Source organism: Cibotium barometz, chromosome 48, assembly GCF_041138505.1.
Source record: "Cibotium barometz isolate CiBa-2024 chromosome 48, ASM4113850v1, whole genome shotgun sequence".
NCBI lineage: Eukaryota > Viridiplantae > Streptophyta > Polypodiopsida > Cyatheales > Cibotiaceae > Cibotium > Cibotium barometz.
The window spans coordinates 14,701,999-14,727,550 of NC_141093.1; the positions used below are offsets into that span (position 1 = coordinate 14,701,999).

Below are 25,552 nucleotides of genomic sequence, written 5' to 3' on the forward strand. Positions count from 1 at the left end.
ACCAACTAACCCTCTCTTTGAGAGGGTTTCCCTTGAGGTTATGTTTGGCCGCGATTCGGAGGCTTGGAACCAAGTGTTGAAACGGAACCAACTAACCTCTTTGTGGGAGGGTTTCCCTTGAGATTATGTTCGGCCACCATTTTGGAGGTGTAGAACCAAGTATTCCATTAGCATGACTACATCAAGCCTAAATGCAAGCTGAAAAGGCGTGTTAACTACCTTGTATGCTAAGCCCATAGAACTATGTATTCCATTAGCATGACTACATCAAGCCTAAATGCAAGCTGAAAAGGCGTGTTAACTACCTTGTAGGCCCATAGAGTAGAGTGCAACTCGTGCTCCCAAATGCAAGTTGAAAAGGCGTGTTGTTGACAACTACCTTGTATGCTGGGCGGTAGGCTCATAGAGTAGAGTGTAACTTGTGCTACACATACACACACATCAATATATGGCTAAATCAATAAGGACTTTGTGATATCGTTTGTGTATATGTTCAAAGTTTGGGCTAGATTAAAATACAGAAATGTTTTTCAAGAATAAGGCACACTATTTTCGGAACATCGTGATTCGTGGCCAGAGGCCCAGGACACTAATTAGCGATAACTATAATGCTAAATTGATATATTTGATATACTCATGTGGAGACACACGTATCGTGGATCAGGTCTGCAGGAAAAAGACCATATAATTTTTGTGGAGAATTTTACAGTGTGCACATTTGCTGGGTTTGCATGGCTATGGAGCTCGTGAGTAATTTTCCTATATTTCTGAAGTTGTGCCTTCCTCTAGTTGTTGCTCGAGCCTTACTTTGTCTACTGTGTGCAGACTTGTTTGGGGCTGGGCAAGGGCCAAGGGGACTCGGCTGGCCCATCCTGCCACCTGCTACAGGCCTCAGGAGCCCATCTTCTTCTGGAGTGCCCTCTGGACATGTCTGTGCTTCAGCTCTTTTTGCCTGCTGCCACCCTCATGGCCCCCACCACCAGTGGCGTCCACAAACGGGCCGCCGAGATGGATGATGACCTTCCAAAAGGCAGCGAATCATGCAGCAGAAAATGTCAAAGGATAGGGTTAGAAGACATGGATGGCCATAGCAACCTGCGAAAGTCAGGGCTGTACATGGATGGCTTCACATCAGGGCTAGAAGCATGCAGCACATCAGGGTTAGACATGGTTGACATCGCTAGATGCAGCAAATCGCGGAAGCTAGGATTGCCGGGCGTCTCCCACATGCCACCTGATCCCACCAGAGCAGTGGATGGGCACCTCTTCTTGGATGTAGAGCCCTGGTACAAGACTGCGGAATTCGGCCTCCTGGATGTGTCATCCATAGATGCCGTACTCATCTCCAACCCTGAGGGTATGCTTGGTTTGCCGCTCCTCACTCGCATGGTGGAGTTTTCGGCAAAGGTATGGTGATTCTTGTGTGGCGTTTGAAGCATACTGCAAAGCTATATGTGGATCCCTCACTAGGTTGTTGAGTCTTGAGAATGTGGCCCATTGTCATATGTTGTGTTCTTAATTCTGTGATTGATGGAATGTTGCAAACAAGCTTGCTGTTCAAGACTCAACTGGCAAATTAGACCGTCTTGCTGATTCTAGAAAAAAGTAGGTGCTAGAACCTCAGGAAGTAGGCACCAGCCTAGTGTAGTCTCAGGGGCAGCCCATGCACAAAAATCTGCAGGCCAACAGCTAGAATGCCACCTCTGCAGGGACTCTAGTCCCACATGTTGGATAACTGGAACAACTTTCAAGTGTTTTTTTTTTGTTTTTTTTTTGGGGGGGGGGGGGGGTGGTGCGTGCAGCTGCTGCCAATGCAGATGCAAGAAGAAGCCCAAAGAAATATCTTGTTGACTTGAAGCGGTTCTTGCTGTAATTTGGCTCTAACCAACTTCTTGGCACCTTTGTGGTGCAATTCACTGTTCAAAGCTTCTTGGAAAAAGATTAGGCTCATTGGTTGGGACTCAACCCGTAATACAGTATATGGGTTGCAGGATCTATCTATGGCCTACCTCCTGGCATCTTTGTGGTGTCATTTTCTGTGCAAAGCTGCTCGGATTAGGCTCACTAGTTGGGAATAAACATGTTGTATAGTGTTTGCGTTGCAGGGCTATAAAGTTGTCATGGAAGCTTTAGGCGTCCCCCACTCCTCGAGCGCATATACACGTCATGCAGGCATGGTCCAAATGGCATTCCTTAAAAACCTAATGCATGCACACACATCAAATATGTATACGTATACATAGCACCAGACAATCTTCCATTCTCATTGCTTTTACTTATGCTTGGGCCCCAAGTACAACCATGCTCTTGTTTTCAGGTTAGTAAGCACTTTAGTAGGGTGGTTGTGTGAAATTGTCAGCTTACATGCTTTTGGCTTGGTTTTGTAGGCAAAATCTATGTGTATTTAATCATATTTTGATTGCGAAAGTATGTGTGCACACACACAGTAATCATATTTTGATTGCGAAAGTATGTGTGCACACACTCATTAATCTGCGGGGTGGACACTTTATTCTAAAAGACTGCCCAACGCATTAATGAATGTGTGGGGGCCTTAGTACATCAATTCTAATGTGTTTTAAGGCGTGTGCTATTAATATTTTATGTGAGGCCTGTTAGGATTCGGGGCTCAATGTGTGTGAACACCCCCTTAAACACCCTCTTAAGGTGTGAACACATTCTTATGATGAGAAGATATGATAAAGTGTGCCATGTGTCATGAGTATAGTGTGTGTGTGTGTGTGATTTCTATGGGTCAAAAGATAAGGCTATTGGCCTACAAAAGCATGTACTCGTGAAAGGTTTCATTATCAATCAATCAACCATCGTTAAGTCATGGAATACTTTCTGTCACTTGAGCTTTGTCATATCTTCTCTCTACAGTCGCCATAGCTCTCTCTCTCTCTCTCTCTCTCTCTCTCTCTCGTATCTGCTTCTCACCTTGTGCATAGTTCATTACCACCATGTAATCCATAAATGGTATTAGAGCTATTCCATCACCTAATGCCATCACCCCTCTCGCCATGTGCTAAGTAGTAGCCGCCTACTTGATGTGTGGTGCTCTTTGCCGCCGTTGCCTTGAGTCACTGCACCCTTGAGTGCACTGTTGGCCACAAAGATGTCTTGGCCACAAAGATGTCTGCCGGCATAGTTGCATGCATTCTTTGCATGCGCGCATTGGCATTCAAGAATGCCAAGTTTACAAAAGAATGCAACAAGGGTGGTTGAGTATGCATTCGTGGCATGAAACTTGAAAGCTGAATTTTAAAGCTAGGGACTAAAAATTCAAACATACACATCTCACAATCAGAATGTCATGACTCACAGACTCACACACATAAACTTCAAAGTTCACATTTAGAACTTCAAAATGGACATTGAAAGTTGAAACTGAAAAGTGCTGGAAATGTACTCACATTATGGCCATAAGTGTAGTACAAAAGTAAGAGTACTAAAGAGTAAAGTACTCTAGTCCCAAGGCTAAAAGCCCAACACACTAAAGTGTGCTCACACGGGAAAAAACCCTTGTCCAGCCTAGGTAAAAAGTGCCCGTGTATGAGACCTATCACCTACTGAACAAAATGTTTAATTATCATTCTTCATCCTCCTTATCGGAGGAAGAAGATGAAGTGTAATCCTCATCCGTCTCCACATTGCTAGCTTCAACTTGGACATAATTGGCATTTGTTGTTGCATGCATGTTCTCTATATTCTCATCCTCTATACTCACGAACCTCTTGTAAAGCAACAAGTCTGTCATAATCTTTCTCCTTATTGATAATCTCCAAAGTTACCTCTAATTTCTCAAATCCTCTAGCCTTGATTTTGGATCATCGCTCAGCCGGCTCAACCCGCAAGCTCATGCTCACGAGTCACTGCTCAGCCCGTTGCCCACTCGCGAGATGCTGCCCAGTGCCCATGAAGTCGTCGCACGCAATATATAACACAAAACGTAAAAAAAAACGTAAAAACGGCCAAATTTTGGCCCGGCCAAAATTTTTAATGAAAAAAAAAATCCACGTTTGCAAAGGCCACGCATTCGCAAGCATGCTTCAAACGTTTGCAAACGTCTGCATGAAGGTGCATTCGTGAATGCAGGTAACTATGTTTGCCGGTTGGGCTCCACCCCGCTAACAATGCTAGTGCCTCGGTCACCACCTCCTCCCGTGCCGCCTCACCACAATAGGCGGCTCTAGTGGCCAAGCATTGCTTCCATCTTGCCCGACTCGTTGGCAGAGGTGGCTCCAGTGGCCAGAGCACACCGGCTCCACCATCGCTCGTGCATCTCTGCTTGCATGTCCTCTGGGCCACCTTTGCATGTCTGTCAGAATGCACAACGGAAACGAAGACAACTGCTGTAGAGAGCAATACACAAATGCAAGAGAGAGAGAAGCTAGTGTAACTCTGCTATATACACCAATAAAATCCCGGAATGTACAATGAATAGTGTGGGGGGGCAAGGGGCCATTTTATATGGCCATAGGTTGCTGGTTGGCCAGCACTAACACAGGTTGATAGTAGCAAAAATGCTCACGACTAGCAATAAGTATAGTCAGCCAAGCCACGTGAAAAATCAGTCGGCCACTACTGCAGGTCAGGTCGGGTAGCAGAGTCCAGTCGGCCAGTATCTGATACAGCCGATAGGCACAAAACAGCCTCCCACACCTAGCAAAAAATGGGAAAAATACATGGGAGTGAGGAAAAAATGGGGACACACCAAAATTGGGCGGGCACACCCACAACAGAGGCCCTAACATAGTGTACAGACAGGAGATGACTGCTAACACCCCCTCTCAGCTCCTGGATGTGGAACCAACCCCAGTGAGCTCTGGAGTGCCGCCAGAGCATAGCCTGAGGTAGAGACTTCGTGAAGAGGTTCGCTGCATTGTCCTCCGTCGAACAATAAATAAGCAAGATGTCACCAGCCAAAATCTTCTCACGAACAAAGTGATATTGTATCTCTATATGCTTGGTCCGGGCATGGAAGACCGGGTTTCGAGCAATAGGGATACAACTTTGGTTATCGCACTGGATGACCGTGGGCTCCTTCTGTGGAAACCCAATCTCGCCAAGCAACCTCCGTAGCCACACAACCTCGCAAGCAGCACCACAAGCAACCCGGTACTCTGCCTTTTTGTCGACGACAAGGTAATAGTTGGCTGCCTCTTGCTGCTCCATGAAACCACTCCTGAGCCGAGGGAAAAATTGTAGCGTGATGTGGATCTGCTCCCTAATTTGAGTTACTCCATCCCCGGAGTTGTACTCGTTCCTTCGTGTCACCTCTAGCGGTGTAGAAGAGTCCAAGATCCTTTGTACCCTGCACATACCGCAAGATCCGCAATCCTGCGTCCCAATGAGACTTCAATGGCGTCTGCATAAATGAGCTTAACAACCCCACAGGAAAGCTCAAGTCCAATCTGGTGTTCAGCAACCAGATCAATGAACCAACTAGCTTCCGGTACAGAGAGGCATCAACTGGCTCACAAGGATCATTCACTGTAAGCTTCGTGTTCGGGTCCATCGGCGACGCATAGGCTTGCAGTTCTCCATCCCAAAGGCCTCAAGCAACTCATGAACATACTGTTGCTGAGAGACAAAGAACCCCCTCTGGGTCTGCCAAATCTCCAATCCCAAGAAGCAGCAGAGTAAGCCTAAATCGGTCATCTCAAACTCCTTTAACAAGGCAGCCTTCGTCACTGCAATGTGCTCCATATGACCGCAAGTGAGAATGAGGTCATCCACATAAAGGATGATCAACGTGACCATGCCGCGTTCCCGAAAGAGATATAGGTTGGGATTTGCAACCGATCTCTGAAATCTAGTCCGTAGAAAGAAGGAATCAATCTTCTGATTCCAAGCCTTTGGAGCTTGGTTAAGACCGTACAAGGCCTTCCACAACCTATAAACCATCCCCTTTGATCTTGGAACCTCAAAGCCTGGAGGTTGGTCAACATACACCTCCTCCTGTAGGTCACCATTAGGGAACGCAGATTTAACATCCATCTGATATACGGGCCATCACTAAGAAGAAGCAAGGGCAAGAACGGTCCGAATCGTGGTCATCCTCGCTGTCAGTGCAAAGGTATCCTCAGAGTCGATGCCAGGCCGCTGAGCATAACCCTTAGCCACAAATCTGGCTTTGTGTTTGTCCACCGACCCATTTGACGTATACTTGGTCTTAAAGACCCACTTGACACCAATGATAGTCCGTTTCGACGGCCTCGGTACCAACTCCCAAGTGTTATTCTTCTCAATGGCATCCAGTTCGATCTGCATGGCTTTCCTCCAAGTATCTTGTGCAAGGGCTTCCTTGACGGAAGTGGGCTCTTTGTCCCGCATGATACGAGACATCAAAGCATAGTTTACTTGTAAGAGCTCCGCTGAATGACTTTTATCACAAACTCTGTGCGATCTTCAAGGTCCGTCCTCTGTGGTCCATTCGGAGGGAAGCTCCGTGATACCTGACTCCCGAAGGGTGTCCACCAACCACTTGGGTACTCGAACAGAATGCGGAGCCTCCTGCTCTGCTGCGGGGCTCATCTCTAGCTGCGGGCTCAACCTCCTCAACTGATTGAGGCTGTCCAGCTGGAACGATCGTTTGGGAATCATCATCAGAATCTTCTGGGTTTCCAAGAAGTGGTGGCTCATCAACAGCGGAAACCAGAACATGCTCATCAAAGACCACATCCCTGCTAACAACAACCTCGTTCCTCTCTGGATCATACAACCTGTATCCCTTGGAAAGAGAGTTACAAATCACAACGACAAGCGTTTGGGACTTTGAGTCGAGCTTCCCCCTCTACTTCTTCGGAATGTGAACATATGCATCGCTTCCAAACACACAGAAATGGGAGACATCAGGTTTCTTGCCAAAATATGTCTCAAAGGGAGTCATGTTCGGTACTAAAGTTGTCGGAGAACGGTTGAGGATATGGACAGCCGTAGCCACAACCTCTCCCCAAAGCAGACGAGGAAGATCACGATGCTCCAGCATCGTCCTCGCCATCTCCACCACAGTCCTGTTCTTACGTTCAACTACTCCATTCTCTGACGGCGAACCTGTATTGGCCAGCTCCCGCTTGATGCCATGTTTCGTACAAAATCTCACGAAAGCATTGGAAGAAAATTCTCCTCCTTTGTCAGCCCGAAGAGTCTTCACCTGCAAGCTAGACTCTTTCTCCACCATCACATGCCACTCCTTGAACTGAGCAAAAGCTTGGTCCTTCTGTGAAAGGAAATAAACCCATGTGAATCTGAAACAATCATCAAGCAACATAAAGTACAAAGAACCTCCCAAGGATGCTATTTGCATAGGTCCACACAAGTTAATGTGTACCAACTCCAAAGGTTTCGAAGCCCGCCTAGAAGCTTGCTTCGGAAAAGATTCCCGTTGCTGCTTACCACGAATGCAAGAACTACAGCGTCCTTGCCTACTGCCAACATCTGGCAAGCCAACTACCATCTGGTCCGGGAAAGCTCGCTGCAGCGCATCCACATTCAAGTGGCCAAATCGAAAGTGCCACAAATCACCAATTTGAGAACCTGTCAAAGAGGAGAGTGAGGAGAGTTTGTATATACCATTCTCCACGCCGCCTTCCCAAACAACCTGGCCAGTCTCGCGGTCCCGAAGAGCAACAGAATGCTCCTCAAACTCTACCTGGAAGCCAGTCTTGCACACCTCATGCACTGACAACAGATAAAAACCAAGTGCTAGAACGTAAAAAACACGAGAGAGATGCTTCCCCCCTCTGCCATCAAGAATGATCTCCATCCGGCCCTCACTGTGTATCAGTATGGTGGAGTTGTCGCAAATGAAAATGCGACCTGACTGTCGTTTCAGATACTGAAAGAAGTCACAGGAAGGAGTTATGTGCGTGGAAGCACCACTATCAAGAATCCATTCCCGAGTATCCTTTGCGATGAAGCCAACTGCCTCCTTGCTCGATGAAGATGAAGCATCCGTGTCCAACATCTCCAAGTGCACAAAGGCTGGAGTCTGCAGCTGAAGCTGAAGAATCAGCACTCTTCCTAGTCCGCTTGGGACACTTCCTCCAATAGTGGCCTTTCTCGCCACAATCATTACAGGTCCTCTCGGTCTTCAGTTTCTCTTGGTCTGAGTCAGGTTTCTTCTCAGAAGACTTCTCCGATGAAGCCTTCCCTTTGCCCTTGTTGTTGTTATTACGGCCTTTCGACCGTTGGCCAGTTAAGGCCTCAGAACCTCCGCCATGCGGAGGGTTCGTGAATCGCTCTTTCTGGTCCAAGACCATGGGCACAAGCTCCTCCCATGTGATGGTGCTGAGCCTGCCACTGGTGATCAACGAAGATGAAAAGGTTGAGTATTGAGAGGGCAAATGTGATAGCAACGTTATGGCCATATCCTGTGATGATATCTCTTTCCCTACCCGGAGAACTTCAGCTTGTTGATGTGCTCCCGCATCGTCGACTTCTTTGCAGGATTCATCACCCGCTTCTGAACTTCCAAAGAGATTCTCTTCATGGGTGATACCTTGTTGTAGAGAGAAGCCAAATGCTGCCAAATACCTTTGGTCAGCGTCATATGCTTTATGTGATTAATCACCTGTGGTGTGCAATTGAGGAAGATGAAAGAACAGACTCTGGCATTGACACGATCCCATAACTGTGCCTGTGCCTCCCGCTCCTTCCGAATAGAGGGTAACTCCCCTTTCTCTAACTCCGGCCGTGGAATCCCAACAACAATGAAATCAGCCAAGTCATAGGACTCCAAAACAGATTCCATCATTACCTTCCATATGCCGTAGTTGTTCCCATCCAATTGGCGGTCCACCGGGAACGTGGGGAAGAATCAGTACCCACACGGAGGTATATGGTCTTTTTAGCTCTGTGCGGCTGAGAGCAAAGGAGGGGGCCTCTATGCTGTATTGAAATGGGGGGAGTGCCTCCATTTGCGTGCCATGTATACCGAACCAAGTGCTCGCTTGTGTATACCAACACTGCGTGTCTCCATCTATTGCCAGCTATCTGGAGGACTCTAGGGTGAGCCGGGGGTAGAGAGAGAGAGAGAGAGAGAGAGAGAGAGAGACAAGCAATAGAGCTCAAGTATGAGAGAGACAAGCAATAGAGCTCAAGTATGAGAGAGCAAGATTGCACAACACATGATGAATGAATTATGATAATACTTCCACTGTGTACAATGCGTTTATAGGCACCAAAGCCTTATCTTTTGACCCTAAATAAGAGGGTGTTCACACCACTAAGACTCCAGTCTAACTCTGAAATATCCAACAAACCCCCCTTTCATAGTTGCAAAGCGTTTCATGAAACGCGTTTCATAAACGTTTCTTTCAAATCCCAGACGTTTCAAAAACCTTTCATACAAAACAGGGGAGTTACAGGCCCCAAAATTTATATATAAGTTTATAATATGTAAAAAATATGTTGCCTTCCCTGCAAAACAATATTAAACATGCATCATTTACACATTAAAACATGTTTTCAAGTTAAAACTAAAGAATCTGGGTAAAAAACGCTTAAATCGTACAGTTCCTAGGTGGACATGAATGAAACGCGTTTCATTCGTATGAAACGTTTTGTTTCATTCAATCTGAATGAGAAACGCGTTTCATTGCAACTATGCCCCCTTTGGAGTGATGGTGGAGTTGCATGCATTACACCTTCAATAGTCCCATACACCAACACAAACAAAGACAAGGTCCCCTTTGCTTCAAACTCAAAGGCCAGTAAGCATGGCTTAGAGGCCAGTGAGCATGGCTCAAAAGGCTCAGAGGCTCAACACATGGCTGAGAGCCTCAACTCTCCTTCTCATCATCATCATCATGGAGATGACGCGGACACTCAAGAGGCATCACATGAAGTCGTGGGAGTTCAAATTGGGAGATAAAGAGAACTTCAATAGTAAGCTTGACACTTCCAAGGCGCTTGCTTTTGTTAGAAATTTTGAGATAGCTTTTTGCAATGAGGATTTCTCAAAGAAGTCATGTTGAGGCATGTGGGCATGCACTTAAAGGATACATCAAGTGATTGGTGGCTCGCCAAGATAGTGGATGGATGTGCTGCACGCACATGGGCTAAATTTAAGTTTAGTTAGTTTCTACCACCAAACTTTTAGCTAAGGATGTACGCAAGGAGTGGGATTGGCTGTCTCAAGATGAGGGAGAGTCGGTCTCTTTGTATATCTCAAAGTATTGGAGAACCCTTCTGTTTATGCAGCTTTCAGAGGATGAGAAGAAGAGGAAGTTTGAGTCAGATTTTTGTTCTTTCATATGACAAGGTTTGGAAGTGTATTAATATCAGACCATACACAGTTGACACATTCAGCCATGCCCAAAGTTACGGCGATTACCCCCCGGCTTCTTTCGTGAGCCATCCTTTGCATCTCGAGCATCTTGGGCATATTTTTAGGTGGCTGTCCACCCTGTTTCTGCTCACAACCAGCCCTCTATTTGCCCTTGTATTGACTTGAAAATGGCTTATTTGCAGGCCATTTCATGGGCAAGTTCTCTGCTACTTGTCCAAACAGCAGAAAAAGGCTTACATGTGTAATGGGAAATGTTTTAAATGTGGCACCAAAGAGCACATGGTTGCCAAATGTCCTGAGAATCCCAAGAATGCTGAGGCTAATGTGGAAAAGCTTAAATATGGTGCCTGATGTACAAGGCAACATGTGGCAACAACTGCTCAATAGTAGAGTGATATGTAAAGCATGGGGCTAGTCGAAGGATCAACCCGCTTTGTTCTTATTTGATGATGCCTCCATAATTTTATCTTTGCAGAGATGGCTGCCAGATAGGTCTTGATGTGGAAGACATGGGTATGCAACTGTATGCAGATGCAACCTTTGAGGGTAAAGGGGTGGATGTGACGCCCGTGATAGGTAAACTCTGTATCCATGTACAAGGTTACCTCAATCACGAAAGCTTTTCTGGTGGCTCCTCTCACGGGATGTGATGTGTTTTTGGGAATGCCCAAGCACACCGTGCATGGCATGGGACATGTGAACACTCAAGTAGCCCAGTTGTTGGATGAATCCATCCTTAGTGAGTGTGAGGAAGTGGTCTCTGTAAAAGTGCATCTTCGTGGGAGCTCCGGGGGTGTGATCCATGTGCAATGTGTGTAGAGGCTAAGAAGATCTGACCGGATAACCCAGTTGGTATCCTCGTGAGACAGCCGGAAAAAGGGGGAGTTCAAACTGTACTGAAGGGGGGATAGGCGGTCCATGCAGAGCCCATATACTGAGAACCAAGTGGAAACTAATGCATACCATACTAGTTGTGGGAGGGCGATGTTCTCAGAGTTTCCTCCATGCCTCTTTGCAGTTCGGCCCTAAGAAAAGTCAGTATAACTCGTCCTCTTTCCGAGCATAGAACTCTCGTTTCTTGCGTCGGGTGAGCCGTTGAGAAATCCGTTGCGCTTGGCGCTTCGTGATTTGCCCAATCCGTACCTCATGCTTAAGACGGGAGCGTGTGGCCCGACGTTCGTCATCATACCAACAGTTATGGAGCATGGAACCGCAAGGTGGCTTGGCGGTAGACTGCTGCGTGCAGATGAAAGAAGCTGTGGCGGATGTGTTGAGTATGGTAGTGAGTTGTGTTGTGAGGGTGGATAGGGGGACAGTAGGTTCCACATCTTGGAGTTGGCGGTAGATGTGGTTGGAGTAAACAAGGTCAAGCTCGTGATCAAAGAGGACCTGAGTGTAATGTGACATGGGGGGGGGGGTGGTGGAGGAACGGGTGGTGTGCAGGTAAGAGTGAAAGAGAGGTAGGCATGGTCAGCTTCAAAAGGGGGTGGTGAAATGGAGAAGTCGGGGATAAGGTGTGCCAAAGCCGGAGATCCCATAAGGTAGTCCACAATGCTAGTACCTCCTGAGCGAGGGAAGGAGGTGAGGGCGTCGGAGGAGGGCCATCGGGACATCCCGTTATAGATAACGAGACCATGTGCAGCTGCCAGCTCTAAGAAATATCTCCCGTACACTGTGACCTCCTCACGGTCCTTTGATGATTGTTGCAGCCCCGTGTCAGTGATGTCCAACTCCTGTAGTCTGATAGGGTCGAATATTACTCAACTTTAGTCAAAAGTTCTTCTTTTGCTTTTCTAGCTTTAGGGCCTTGCTTTTTGGCCTTGGAGCTGTGTTTTGAAAATGTAGCTTTTAGCTTTGGTCTGGCACAGTCTCCTCTTTCCAATGGTGCCCTTGGCTCGCAGTCGACCCTATTTGACTTTTTGCTTTTTCTTGCTTTTTGACCAAGAATGGTGCTTTTTCTTAATCAAATCTTATGGACCATGTCCCCATGTCTTCTTTCACTTGTTTGGTGTCCGGGTATGGGTTTCATCATGTGAAATAGAGCTAGGAGGGCCAAATAGTTACATATGCAGTCATGAAAAAAACCAGCAGGCTGACAGCCTTCTCTGGCAGCCAACCAACACCACGAGGCCATATAAATGCATGTGCCTCAGTCCCACTTCAGTCATTCAGGTATTCAATAGAAAGTGCAGAGCTTACAGCATCCAGTCAACTCCAAGCAATTAAGGAAGCTTCTCTTCACATTCAGCCAGCATATGTGCAATCCTACAGCTATCTATCTAGACTTGCATCAGCAGCCAGAAGAGTCTTCAGCAGAGCCTCGGATTAGGTGGATACGCAGCCGACGTACGGTCTTCCTCGTCCTTGCGTTGGGCATTCACATCGCTTGTTTTCTCAAGCATTGTACAACATTCTCCAAAGAATAATATAAGCAAATACTCCTGCTTGCAGAGGGTGGGGAGCTTTAGTGGGTATTGGGACCCAACATTGTGTCGTCTTCTACATTCTCATTCTCTTCTCTCTCTCTCTCTCTCTCTCTCTCTATTCTCTAAATTGGATGCTAAAGATTCTCACCATATAAAGGTATAAAGAAGGCCCTGTTGTGCGTTATCACGGTCAAGCCTAGTGCATGTAACACTTCATGAATTAGAGAGAAACCGATTGCGATACCAATGTGAGGGTTCACTATCAGAAATGATTTGAAGCATATAAATTGAGAATACATAGAGAAGAGGAAGAGAGGAAGAAGAAGACTTGATTTTCTCTACCTAATATTGCCGAATCGATTAAAGATTACACATTTACAAAGAAAATCTTGGTATACCTGCAAAGAGCTAAGCTGCTTACTAAGCTCAAAGATATAAAACCTTATGTAGTCCTCTCTCAATTGCTTTGAATATGAGGCATAAGGAATCCCTTGAGTGTTCCACTTTAATTGCTGCTATATGGGCCCTTTTGAGGGTGAAATTTGCTGCTCTTTGGGCTGGTCCTACTATCAAGTTTGCTGTTCTTGTCTTTGGTTGTGATTGTTCCAAAAGACCCATAGAAGGTGTGTTGAATGGGGGTGGAGGGGTTCTACTTCCTAGGCTTCCAAAAAGTAGGCCAACTATCCAACCTATATTTTTTTGTGTTTTAGCATTGGTTGCATTCACACTTTATTGGGCAGCCTAGTTTAGCTCATTTTGAGAATCCTGCCTCAAAATTTCACATTGTGAAGTTTTCATCCAAGTTGCAACCAGTTGATATTGTGTTAATTCTTTCTATCTTTAGCGGTGCATATGCCCTATCAACTACCTTTTTGTTGTAATAATTCTTTCTATTTTTTATGATCCTTAGTGCTAGGCTTCATTATGGCTAAGTCTGCCCTGTATCTCCGGAGCTTTGAGAGAAACTCGGTACACAGACCTTTGTATGAATGTATGCTCTTATGTGTGTATGTGTGTGTGCGTGTGTGTGTGTGCGCGCGCGCATGGGGTGTGTGTGTGTGTGGGAGCATATATTGATACCAAGTTCTACACCCACTATTGGGCACTGATGACATTAGTGGGGATGTCGTAGTATCCAGTCCATACTATGCATGATGAAGTTGATGGTTTATTGTCTTGTGGATGACTACCATGAGGTTGTAAATTGCATATTCTTATAAGGTGAATTTGGGCATGTTCTTGGATTCATCTAGGTATATCTTTATGCTGTTTAGTGGACATGCAAATTTCACATTGTGAAGTTTTCGTCCAAGTTGTAGCTAGTTGATATTGTGTTTAATTCTTTCTATCTTTAGTGGTGCATATGCCCTATCAACTACCTTTTGGTTGTAATAATTCTTTCTATTTGTTATGATCCTTAGTGCTAGGCTTCATTATGGCTGAGTTTGCCCTGTATCTCCAAAGCTCTGACAGAAACTCGATACACAGACCTTTGTATGAATGTATGCTCTTATGTATGTGTGTGTGTGTGTGCGAGCGTGGGGTGTGTGTGTGTGTGGGAGCATATATTGATACCAAGTTCTACACCCACTATTGGGCACTGATGACCTTAGTGGGGATGTCGTAGTATCCAGTCCATACTATGCATGATGAAGTTGATGGTTTATTGTCTTGTGGATGACTACCATGAGGTTATAAATTGCACATTCTTATAAGGTGAATTTGGGCATGTTCCTGGATTCGTCTAGGTATATATACCGTGCCTCACACTGTAGATCTAGGTTGACAACATGGGCTGATTTATCTCCTAAGTCCTAACCCTTAGTAATAGCCAATGTTGGAGTTCATGCACAAAGGTCAGTTGCTCCATGTGGACATCAGAGGTGGGCTCCCTTCTGTGTTGGCCAGGTAGGTGGTAAATCTTAAGAACAAGGTACAGATTTCATTGTTGATTTCTTGTGGTGTGAGATTAACTTTGGGCTTGAACATGCTTACATAAAAAGCAGTAATATTCACTGCACAATCTACAACCATTCCTTGCTTAGTTTTTAGCAATGAAGAAAGAAAGTGTGGGCTTTGGATTCCTTGATTTGATGATTTTGAGCTTCTTTTTGTGCTGAATCTTCAGATATATGCCACAAGTGTTACAGCCAAACTGGGTCAGCTAATGATGGAGGAGCTTGTCTCTATGCATGCAGAATATGTCCAGAGTTTTGGGAGATCCGACTCTTCAAAAATTCCATTTTGGTTAGAACCGGCAACACTTGATACACTCCCTGGAATCATGAAAAAGGCCCTGGTAGACGAAGACGGTGTCGGTAGGGCGAATTGGCACAATCTGTACAGGTAAATACCTAAATTCTTACTTTCATAGCTTTTACGTAGACACAAACAAATAGAAGCTCTTGACTGTTGAAGTCCTTGATGGTTTTTGAAGGGTAATTTTATCAATAAGAATCGCTTAACACCAAGAACTGAGTTTTTAGCTTTTTGCTTTCATACTAGTTTGTATTTTTGTCCTGCCTTTGTAAAAGGCAGGTCAAAGTGATCTGTAATGTTTACTTAGGGAACAGCTCAAAAATTAGTGGGGAAAAATACTATGAGTTCAATATTATCACGGATAATTTAGAAAATATTAAGAATCTTTACTTTTCTCCTCCAATATTTTTGCTCTCCTCCTCCGCGTTTTTCATCTCTCTCTCTCTCTCTCTCTCTCTCTCTCTCTCTCCGCCCACGTACACGCGCACGCGCTTACACACACACACACACACACACACACACACACACACACGCATACATGTACACATACATGCATGGATGTATGTATGAATGAGACACACACTCACACACACACACACACACACCCCCTGCTCCTCCTCCTCCTCCTGCTCCTTGTGCTTCTTCTTCTTCTTCTCCTCCTCCTCCTCCTCCTCCTTCTCCTTCTCCTTCACCTCTCCTTCATCTCTTCTTCTCCTTGTGCTTCTTCTTCCTCTTCTTCTCCTTTTTCTTCTCCTCCTGCTCCTGCTCCTTCTCCTTCTCCCTCTCCTTCTCCTGTCTCTCCTCCTTGTTCTCCTCCTCTCTCTCTCTCTCTCTCTCTCTCTCTCTCTCTCTCTCTCTCTCTTCCCCATTAAAGCAGTAAATTCTTGTGATGAATGGCAATGCAGGAAAAAAGACATAGAAACATGCATGAAAAAAGTGCAATGCCTCCACTATGATGAAGAGATAAGCATTTACGACTGCTTGCGTGTAAAGCCTTGCAGTTCAGGATTCGAAATAGGGGCTTCAAATTGGGTCATTTCAGGAACAAGGCGCTTGTCCTACTTTTCAGCTTCTGAGCTGACCTCGGGGCATGCTATGAGTCTCAATGTGGCTTCTCATGTTTCCAGTGACGTGTTGCTGTTCTGTGACTTAAAGTGTCATGGTATGGAGAAAAATGGTATCCAAAACACTTCTGAAGGCGATAAGGCTTTGGCTTTGAGATTTTTGGGCAAAGAGGCATCGGTCGGTGGGCAGGAAGACCTTTTTGGTAAGACTCGAGAAAGGCATGGGGATTTGTGTGGAGACTCAACTGATCAGTTACCGTTGGTTTGTGAAGCGGCGTTAGAAGCTGTTACATCGGGAGGCTCCGTTTTGGTGACGATGCGCGGTATCGGCGCATTGTTGGAGCTTTTGGAAGTCATCGCTCAAACACTTTGCACGTCCAACTTGGGGTGAGCTTGATAGAAAGTGCCACTTTTTCCCAAAAACAACACATGGTTACTCTAGTTAAGGCAGTATACTTACCAATTTTTTTTTTTTGGTTTTTGTCAATCTGGGCTCTCTTCCCACCAAAAGGGACATTCCCATGCTCTTCATATCACCAGTTGCTGAAGAGATTCTAGTGTATGCTAACACTGTGCCAGAATGGCTCTGTACTGCTAGACAGGAAAAGGTACTCTAGATTGGAGTCAGATAGCTTGCAAGTGTTTTCAGGATTTTTGAATAGAAGTTTACTAAATATCCAAACAGCTATATGCAGGAGAGGCACTCTTTGGCCATGTAGAACTACTACAACAGAAACGATTGCATCATTTATCTGCAATTCACTCACCAAAATCAGTGTGCGAACTTGTGCTTTTCAGCTTTGGGTTCTACATTGCACATTTTGGCTGCTTATGCAAAACTCTGAGTTTCTAAGAACTTTTTTTGTATTTGTGGCTTGCAGGAAGTTGTGGAGAGAGCCTTGTGTTGTCTTTGCTGTGGATTGGTGTCTTAGGATGGGACCGGCTGTATCTTTGCTGCATAAGTGGCGGCAAGATCCTCGCTGTCTTCTTGTTCTGACACAGGTTTGGAAGTGCCTCTGTGTTTTTATCTTCTAGGTTGTAGATAATGACCAAGGGCTGCTACCCTGCTGGATCTCCTTTTCTGTTTTATTCTGGTCCTCCTAGGGGCATTGTGTGTCTATTGTGGTGGTTCAACTCTGCTGCATTCTGTTTGTCAAATCTCCTGGAAGTTGCGAATGTAGCTGTATTCTAAGAGATTTAGAAGAGGTGAGGGGAAGAGGTATCTGAGAAACTGAGAGAGAAATGAAATGTTATATTAATGTCTTCAAAAGGCCAAAGTGACCTATGAGACCAAAGTTACAACCATGTGACATCTGATACACTGTCTGGAAAAGAAAAGAAAGAACTGAAGGTAAGTATCTAGCCCCACAATACATCCATCAGTAGGGGGCATCTGGAAGCAGCAACTAGGGAGAGTGGGAAGCTAATGCTACTAGTCAAAATGGGGTACATGAGTACATGGATACATGAATACATGAATATGGGAGAGTACAAAAGTGACAGTGAGTACAACAGTATATGGCTGGAGTCGTAATCATCCTGAGAGAGAGAGACAAGTAGGAACAATCCCAGTCATCTTTGATCATCAAACTCCATGACCCTGCGTAACGGCCCAAAACCCTCTCGGAAGAGGCAGTGATATCTCCCTTGGATCTCATAATAGACTGTACATCGGCAAATGTAATGCTCTTCTGTCTCTGCCTCTTGGTAGCATAGCTGACAAATGCGGTCATCCGAGATCTGATGCACATATCGCCCTGTCTCAATCCGCAGCTAGTGTGATGAGGTCCGAATCTGTCCAATGTCACAACGTATCCCATGTGATAGTATGCTGGGCCCCCAAATTGGAGCTCCGTACAGGAGGGTCGGTGTGACAAGTGTATCAAATAGCCACAATTTGGTGCGCGGCTCCTGAAACTGTATGTGTGCACGTTGTCTCTCAAGTTCCCCCAAGGCTGCATGCCCTCGAGCTAATCTAGCTGTTGTTGCCTCCTTCAGGGAGAAACGCGGTCCTGTGAAAGTAACTCCCAAGTAGACATATGACCTGACGTCCTCAACCGGCTCCCCTCGGAAAGTGAACTGAGGCTCTGATCTCGTCATCCATGCCCGTGTGGTGTTAAACACCATAACCTTGGTTTTCCCAAGGTTCATTGTCAGATCTCTACCCGCACAGAATGCCTGTAATGCATCCAGATGTCTCTATAATCCCTTCGGAGAGTCTAAGATTAGAACAGTATCATCCGCATATAACAAGATTAGAACAGTATCATCTGCATATAACAAGATGGGTATCAACACCCCTGCCAAGCATGTCCCTAGGCCTCCCAATTTGTCTACATAATCAGAGACCACATCAATGTACAATCCAAAGAGGGTGGGTGATAGTGGGCATACTTGCTTCACCCCTATCGTACTGGTCACCATATCGAATAGTCCGCCTGGAGCTCGGACTTTTCCTGTCACAGACTCATACAAAGCATATATCCCCCACTGCATATCCTTAGGTACCTCAATGTCATGCAATCTGTGCATAATCCTGGCACGTTGTACAGTATCGAAGGCTTTGCAGAAGTCCACAAAGCAGCAATATATGATATATCCTTCTCTTCTGTGCCCTGCCCTCTTCAATAAGTGCCTGAAGTGTCAGTATGTGATCCAAGGTAGTAAATCCTCTCCTAAAGCCGGCCTGTCCCTGTGCTCGATGACCATGCCTCTCTGCCCAGCGGCTCAGCTCTGACTCCAATATAGAGCCATATAGTTTGGCCAAGTAATGACCAATCATGGTCGTCCTATAGTTGCCTGGTACCATGGGGTCCCCACTCTTAAAGAGTGGTACAATGATATGCTCTATCCAGCTTGCTGGGAAACCCTCACAAATGGCACGATTAAACACATGTACGATCAGCAGAGCCAAAGTATCGCGCGCATATGAGAAGTGCTCTCCAAATCTGCCTGGATGATCTGTTCCCAGGTAGATTTTGTTGCGGCTCCTATGTTGAAGGAGGCACTATTCTAGACAATCACTTATATACAAAGGTTAAGGGAGATGGATCCACTTCAACTCCACCGACTTGCACTACAGTCATCACAAGAGATAGTGGCCCGAGGAGAGCATTCACCTTGGTATGGCATAGTACTCACCTGGTTTCAAGCACATGGATTTCAGATGGACCGGCTCCCTCCATTTCAATATGATCCAGATTCCCGGACAGAAACCGGGTGATCTGATACAATCTATTGGGGCTCTACGCATGTAGCACATGGATCACATTGGTAGGCCCATTGCCTAACAAGAAACAGTACTACAGAGATCATTTCCTAAGATTTATGGTAGATGGTTTCATACACAGACCAAGTCATCTCAATGCCTTCCGGTCCCATGCTATGAGGATAGCCATTGGCCAGCTTAGGGTATCATCCCATAGACAGAGGATAAAAACTAGCAGAGCTGAGTGAATACCCAAAGAGGACAAGACATGTAGACTCTTAAACTGGCCTTTGGTAGAAACCGAAGTGTGGTAGACTAGCTGTCACCCAAACACAGCTGTAATCCAACAAATAAGACCGACAAAAGGGCGCTAGAGTGCTCCTACACAAAAAGAACAACGACACCTGGTGGCCCAAAAGCTTTGCGCCCCTTTCGGCATTTCTTTATTGACATTCAATGGAAGAATTCAACTGAGTACATCATGGCCATACATGGCTTATTCATATACATGTCCAAATTGCTAGTCGTCTAGACCTCTTAGCATAGAGGTTTCACACAGCCCTGTGCCCCAAAACACCACACTGTTATTCACCTCTAATCAGCCAAGATAGTACATCCACGAGGCCTTGAATACGTATCTAACTGGCCCATGCACATAGTCAAAAAACACAACCACACATTAGCTCGTAATCTCTTCCAAAACATGCTAAGTTTACTCCTGTTTCTGCCCTCTTAGGTTGCAAATCCCTCCTCTCACAAGGGACTAGGAGAGACACTCCCGAACAACCCACGAGCCGGAAGGAAGAGGAGTTTTAACATGCGTGCATCTGACACCGCCCACAAGCGTGTAAAAGAAAAGAGAGAGAGAGAGAGAGAGAGAGAGAAATCAACGGTCGGGTGTCTCTGTCCAGCAACGCCGATCCCCCCTGTTTCTCCTGCAACCTGTCACCCTCCACGAGAGAGAGAGAGAGAAGTCTGCACCTGGCTTGTTGTGTATCATCCATGATGGGATCATGATTTGAGGATGCTTTATGCACTACTAATCTGCCAGGGGTAAATTTAGTGCCCAGAAGAGAGCTGCATACATAAGTGCCGGGGTGACTAGAGTGTCAAAAAGCCAACCTTTCATCCTCGGTTCCTGAAAATGTGCCTCGAAACATTGCCTCTCCAATAAGGCTAGAGCTGCATATCCTCTAGTGAGTCTATCCTTTGCTGTCTGTCTCATAGAGAAGTGTGGGCTAGTGAAGGTAGCTCTGAGATAGACATACGAGTGCACCACCTCAACCTTGCTACCCATGTAAGTGATCTCTGTACTGCTTGCAACTAGGTAGGAGGTGTGGAATACCATAACCTTGGTTTTCCCAAGGTTGACTGAGGGCCCCCTTTGTGTAAGAGTTCTGTAAAGTATCCATGTGCTTCTGTAGCTTCTCAGAATCTGCAATGATTACAATATCATCAGCATATAAAGAAAACAAGAATACCTCCTACAAAAGCTCCTCCACCTCCGGTTCTGTCAGTGAAGTCTGAGATCTCGTCTATGTAAAGTCCAAATAGGGTCGGAGATAGTGGGCATCCTTGTTTCACTTTGATGGTGCTAGAGACCTCCTTAGAAAGTCCTCCTAATCATCTCACCCCACCAATAACTGACTCATATAAGTCAATGATAGCTCAGATCATGTCAAAGGGAACCCCAAGATGCTGTAAGTGCTATAGGAGACAGGCCCGAGGCATTGTATCAAAAGCTTTGTGAAAGTCCACAAAGCAGCAGTATGGTCGGTGGCCATCTGCCTTGGCTTGCTCAATGATAGCTCGAAGTGTGAATATGTGATCCAACGTGGAGAAGGTCCTCCTAAATCCTGCCTGCCTTGGTGCCTTGCGTCCCCTCTCTTTGCCAGTGTGTTGCGTTGATATGCCAGTGTGATCATGTGATCGGCCGTTTTGAAGCGTGTGTATAGCCTTCACCACCACATCTCTTGTGAAGAAGGTGGATGGGGGAGGGGGGGTTGGTGGGGTATGTGGTATAATGCGTGTGCATATGAGTGCCACGTGTGTGGGTCTGTGATGGGGGTGGCCCATACCCACGAGGTATGGTAGGGTATGGCCAACCCATAGGAGGGCATTGTGTCCGGTCGGCAACCCTCAGCAGCATGGCCGACAGCATAAGAAGCAAGCGTGCTTCAGTTGGCCAGCATAGAAAGGACATCATGTTATGATGTGCATCATTTAATGCTGTCAAATAACATTATTTTGTCCAATAAAACAGGCCGACAGCTATTGGACTGGCTGACCAGTAGCATATCATCATATATAAGCAAGCGCTTGGAATCAATCATAAAACAGAATTCAATCATCAAGTCAGCATTCAGTCTTCAGCCTCTCCAGGCAAATCTTGAAGCCCTCTTCAACATTCAGCCAGCAAATGTGCAGTCCTACAGCTATCTTGGACTTGCATAAGTGACCCAAAAGAGTCTTCTACAGTGTCCTTGGATTGGTGGATTCTCAGCCGATGTACGGTCTTCCTCGTCCTTGCGTTGGGCAGTAATAAATCTTGTTCTAAAGCATTGTACATTAGTTCTCCAAAGAAGTAATATAAGCAAATACTCCTGCTTACAGGGGGCCCCTTCAGTGGGTATTTGGGACCCAATACTGTGTCGTCTACATTCTCTTCTCTCTCTCTCTCTCTACTCAGTGAATGGATGCCAAAGATCTCACCAAAATAAAGGTTTAAAGAAGGCTTTGTTGCGTGTTACCACGGTCAACTTCCGCGTATGCAACATTGGTATCAAAGCATTCAAGCTCAACCACTAAGTAAGTCCCAAGGAGGTGCTTAGATCCAGATCCATTAGAAGAATGCAGCCAGGGTAGCATATGGAGTGGTCTGCAATAGGCGAAGCCACAGGAAAGCATTCTCTGGGGATATGTACTCGGAACCAGTGCATGTATCCATGAAGCAGTATGGCTCGACGAAGAGTTCTTTCCAGAGTACCCCCAACTCCTGGTGGACTACTTGGATACGATGAACCTGTTGCCAAGCTAAGCAGGAGCGAATGTCACATGCACCGTGCACTTGCACTAGAGCGCTATGTGACACACTTGCTCTACGTCAGTGCAACATTTATATAGTAGGATTTACCTTTTTAGGAATATTTGTCGTATGCCATGACCCCTATGAGCCCGAGTCCGGGACATGTCAGGCACGAGCTACGTAGGTCAGTCTGCACAGCCATAGAGAGTCTGCATGTGTCAGTCCTCTTACCCACTTGGAGAATTCATCAAATAGGGCATGTAGAAGTCAAACCATAGCATAGGTCTTGCATTAGAAAGCATTAGCAAGCATGTGGATCAAAGCATTGGGCCAGCCCATAAGTGCATCATCCAAAGCCATAGAGGGCATAGGCAGCCAGCCTACAGATATACTCCAAACTGTGCCAGCATCAGGGCCTCCAAACATACTGTTGGCCAGCACTAAGTCGGCCAGCATGGCAAGGGCAGCAGCATCGTGGAGAAGCTTCAGTCGCCAGCATTGAAAAGGGGCACATGATCTGTTCAGCGTAGCATTAAATGCTGTAAACAGCATTTTTTGTCCAAATAAAACAGGCCGACAGCATGAAGCCCACTGACCAGCAGCATATAAACATATATGATATATATTACTAGCGCTTAACATTCAGCATAAATCATTCAACAGCAAATCAGTCCTCCAGCAGTTCCAAGCAGGTCTAGTGTGCCTAAAGCCTCTGGCTTTTCTTGTGCATACTTTCAGCATTCAGCAACTCAGTGTGGTCCAGTCCCAAGGCTTCCATTTGGAGGGTCTGTCTGCTAATGACATGGGGGAAACTGATGTTGAGGGGCCCTTCTCGTGTCATATCCTTCCGTGCTCTCCATGTATCTGCGAAGAGAGAAGGGGGGAGGGGGTGTCCTGTCTACGCCCAACATTTGCTTAAGTGCCAAAGCATGTGCCTTGGGGGAAGTTCCCACCTGTAGCTCGCTCATGAAGGGACTGGGCTTTCCTGTCTTTTTCCTCCTCTAGGGCCTCATGTGTAATGCTTTGCAAGGGTTTGTGTCTCTTCACCACCTCCACCCAGTCTTTTTTAGACGTACGCAGCTCTTCCCTCAGCCTGTCATTTGCAGCCTTGAGCTGCTGCATATCCGTCCTCAAGCCCGCATGTGAAATCAGCTCCCCTTCTTCTGTGGCGTGGCCTTTAACAGTGGCCTTCAGGGTCTCCATCTCTGCCCTAAGTTCCCCTATCAGTGGGGCAGGTTCCTGTGTTGCCTAGGTCCCTTTTAGGTCGTGGATTTCCTCTTCCTGTCGACTCAGCTTGCTTCCAGCTCTGTAATTTGGTCATTTTTCCTTGGATTTCGTTGCGTAGGCCTTCTAGTTGTTTTTCATGCTGATTTAGAACCCCGTCCAGCATCTTCTTTTACTTTGACAGGGCCTTCTTAGCATTCTCCTCCACTGTTTTAATGTAAGCCTCCAGTTCTTGAAGATTTGTCTTGGCAGGTGAGAGAGAGAGAGAGAGAGAGAGAGAGAGATATTAAGCGTGTACTAAAGACCCAATGGGCCTATGAGACCAAAGTGATACAATAATGTCCATGGCATATCTCATCATGGAATGGAAAATAAAACAGAGAGAGAGAGAGAGAGAGAGAGAGAGAGAGAGAGAGAGAGAGGGGGGGGGGTTGGGGTGTGGTGGGATGTGGGTTGATTCTAACAGCATAGCCCAAAGGGAGTGGATTACTTGTATTTCTTTGGCTGAAAGGAGGGAGGATATGCCAATGGACAGCATACAATTTGAGTTCTGGCCATAAAAGAAGCAAGAGCGAGATCAACGATAAGGAGGTTGGGGAGATATATCAGCTACTTAGGGTTAACTTTCCATCACAGAACAATGGCCTTGTATGTTTTTGTGGAAAATATTGAACATATCAAAGTGTCAAAAGCAGATTCTCAAAACTCTGTCTGTCTGTCTGTCTGTCTCTCTCTCTCTCTCTCAAACTTGCGCTATTTAGAGTGAGATAGCTTGGAGGTTTACTGTCATATCATTTGCTTTACTGTCTTCTTAGTTATACTAATACTACTTGTGGATGCTCGATGGTCTTCCAGACAGTGCTGAATGTGGAACTTGCATTGGTCCCCTTTCGGCCAATAACGATGAAGATTTTGCAGTATAACAGGGCAGGGAAGCTCCAGTATGTTGTTCCTTTTCAAACATATCTTCTTACAAAGTGCCTTCTCGCCTAGTGTGGTAACGTTGTCCTTGGCCTTAATGTTGTGTTGCAGAGGAGCAGAAGTCGCTGCGATTATGGAGAAGCTAAAGCCTGAGCTGTCTTTGGTAAGCTCCAGTTGTCTCTGTAACACCACATGGCATTTGATGCGACTATGTTTGGTCGCTTTGGTCATATAGTCTCTTCCTATGTTTCTCATACATGCTTTGCTGCCATGCCAGCTTCCGAAGACCATGAAAGGTGATTTTGAGCAACACTTGGATGGGATAGCGGTGAGTTCGGGAGGCAATATTCGATTTTACGACACATGGAGTGTCTTGACTGTACCCGTTCCTCAAAGGATTGAGGTGGACATGTCTGCTGAGCTGGCTTGTCATTTCCGTCCCAAACAGTTGGAGTCCGGCATAGCACTTGATCACATGACAATGAGCTTACGGAAAAAAGACAGCAGGTGGTTGTTGGAGCTACCAACACGTCCTGATGTTCGTAAGGCCAGCTTTTCGTTGTCTGCTAGAGATGATGTCTGCTGGGGGTCTCTGGAAATTGCAGATCTTGCTAACGCTTTGATGGAGCGCGGTCTGTGTTGTGAGGTGAGAGCCCAAACAAGTGATGATATGGGGGGCAGCCAAAGTCCATGCAAATATTGTATCATTATTAGCTCCCCCTCCCCCGCAAAGGTGGAGTTGATGCCTGATAGTACCCTGATTGAGACAGATGATCCCATTGTCCGCCAACTTGTTGCAGATGCTGTGAAAAGTTTATTACATTTTGTTTAGTCATTTTTAAGCATCAACCTGAAAAGAAAATCATGAAGTTTTACTGTGTTGGAAACTACTTTTCCTGCTAGTATTCTTGTGGTATGATCAGGATCAGTGGGTTCACACAAATGCACACGATGAGTGGGGGGAACAAGCAAGATGGAACAGTCCATGTCCATGTTTCTTTTTCTGCCTATTGTCAGATCAGTCGGGAAAAAAAAAGATACTCCCCGCCAACCTGTGAATGCACACAATGTTACCAAACCTGTGAACGTGTGTTTATTCCTTTATCATAAGGCTACTGCTAGCCAACC

The 25,552-nt window shown here is 45.9% G+C and overlaps 1 protein-coding gene across 1 annotated transcript; it reads left to right on the plus strand.

The window, feature by feature from the left end:
• The first annotated feature begins 592 nt into the window (after nt 1-592).
• On the plus strand, nt 593-25,286 carry LOC147610849 (integrator complex subunit). Its single transcript, XM_086785471.1, is given in 10 exon segments — nt 593-746; nt 826-1,407; nt 14,852-15,069; nt 15,888-16,433; nt 16,558-16,654; nt 16,732-16,869; nt 16,872-17,048; nt 24,359-24,444; nt 24,536-24,587; nt 24,702-25,286. Coding segments are annotated over 10 exon segments (2,466 nt in total). The 5' UTR covers nt 593-731; the 3' UTR covers nt 25,257-25,286.
• Nucleotides 25,287-25,552: the final 266 nt, after the last annotated feature.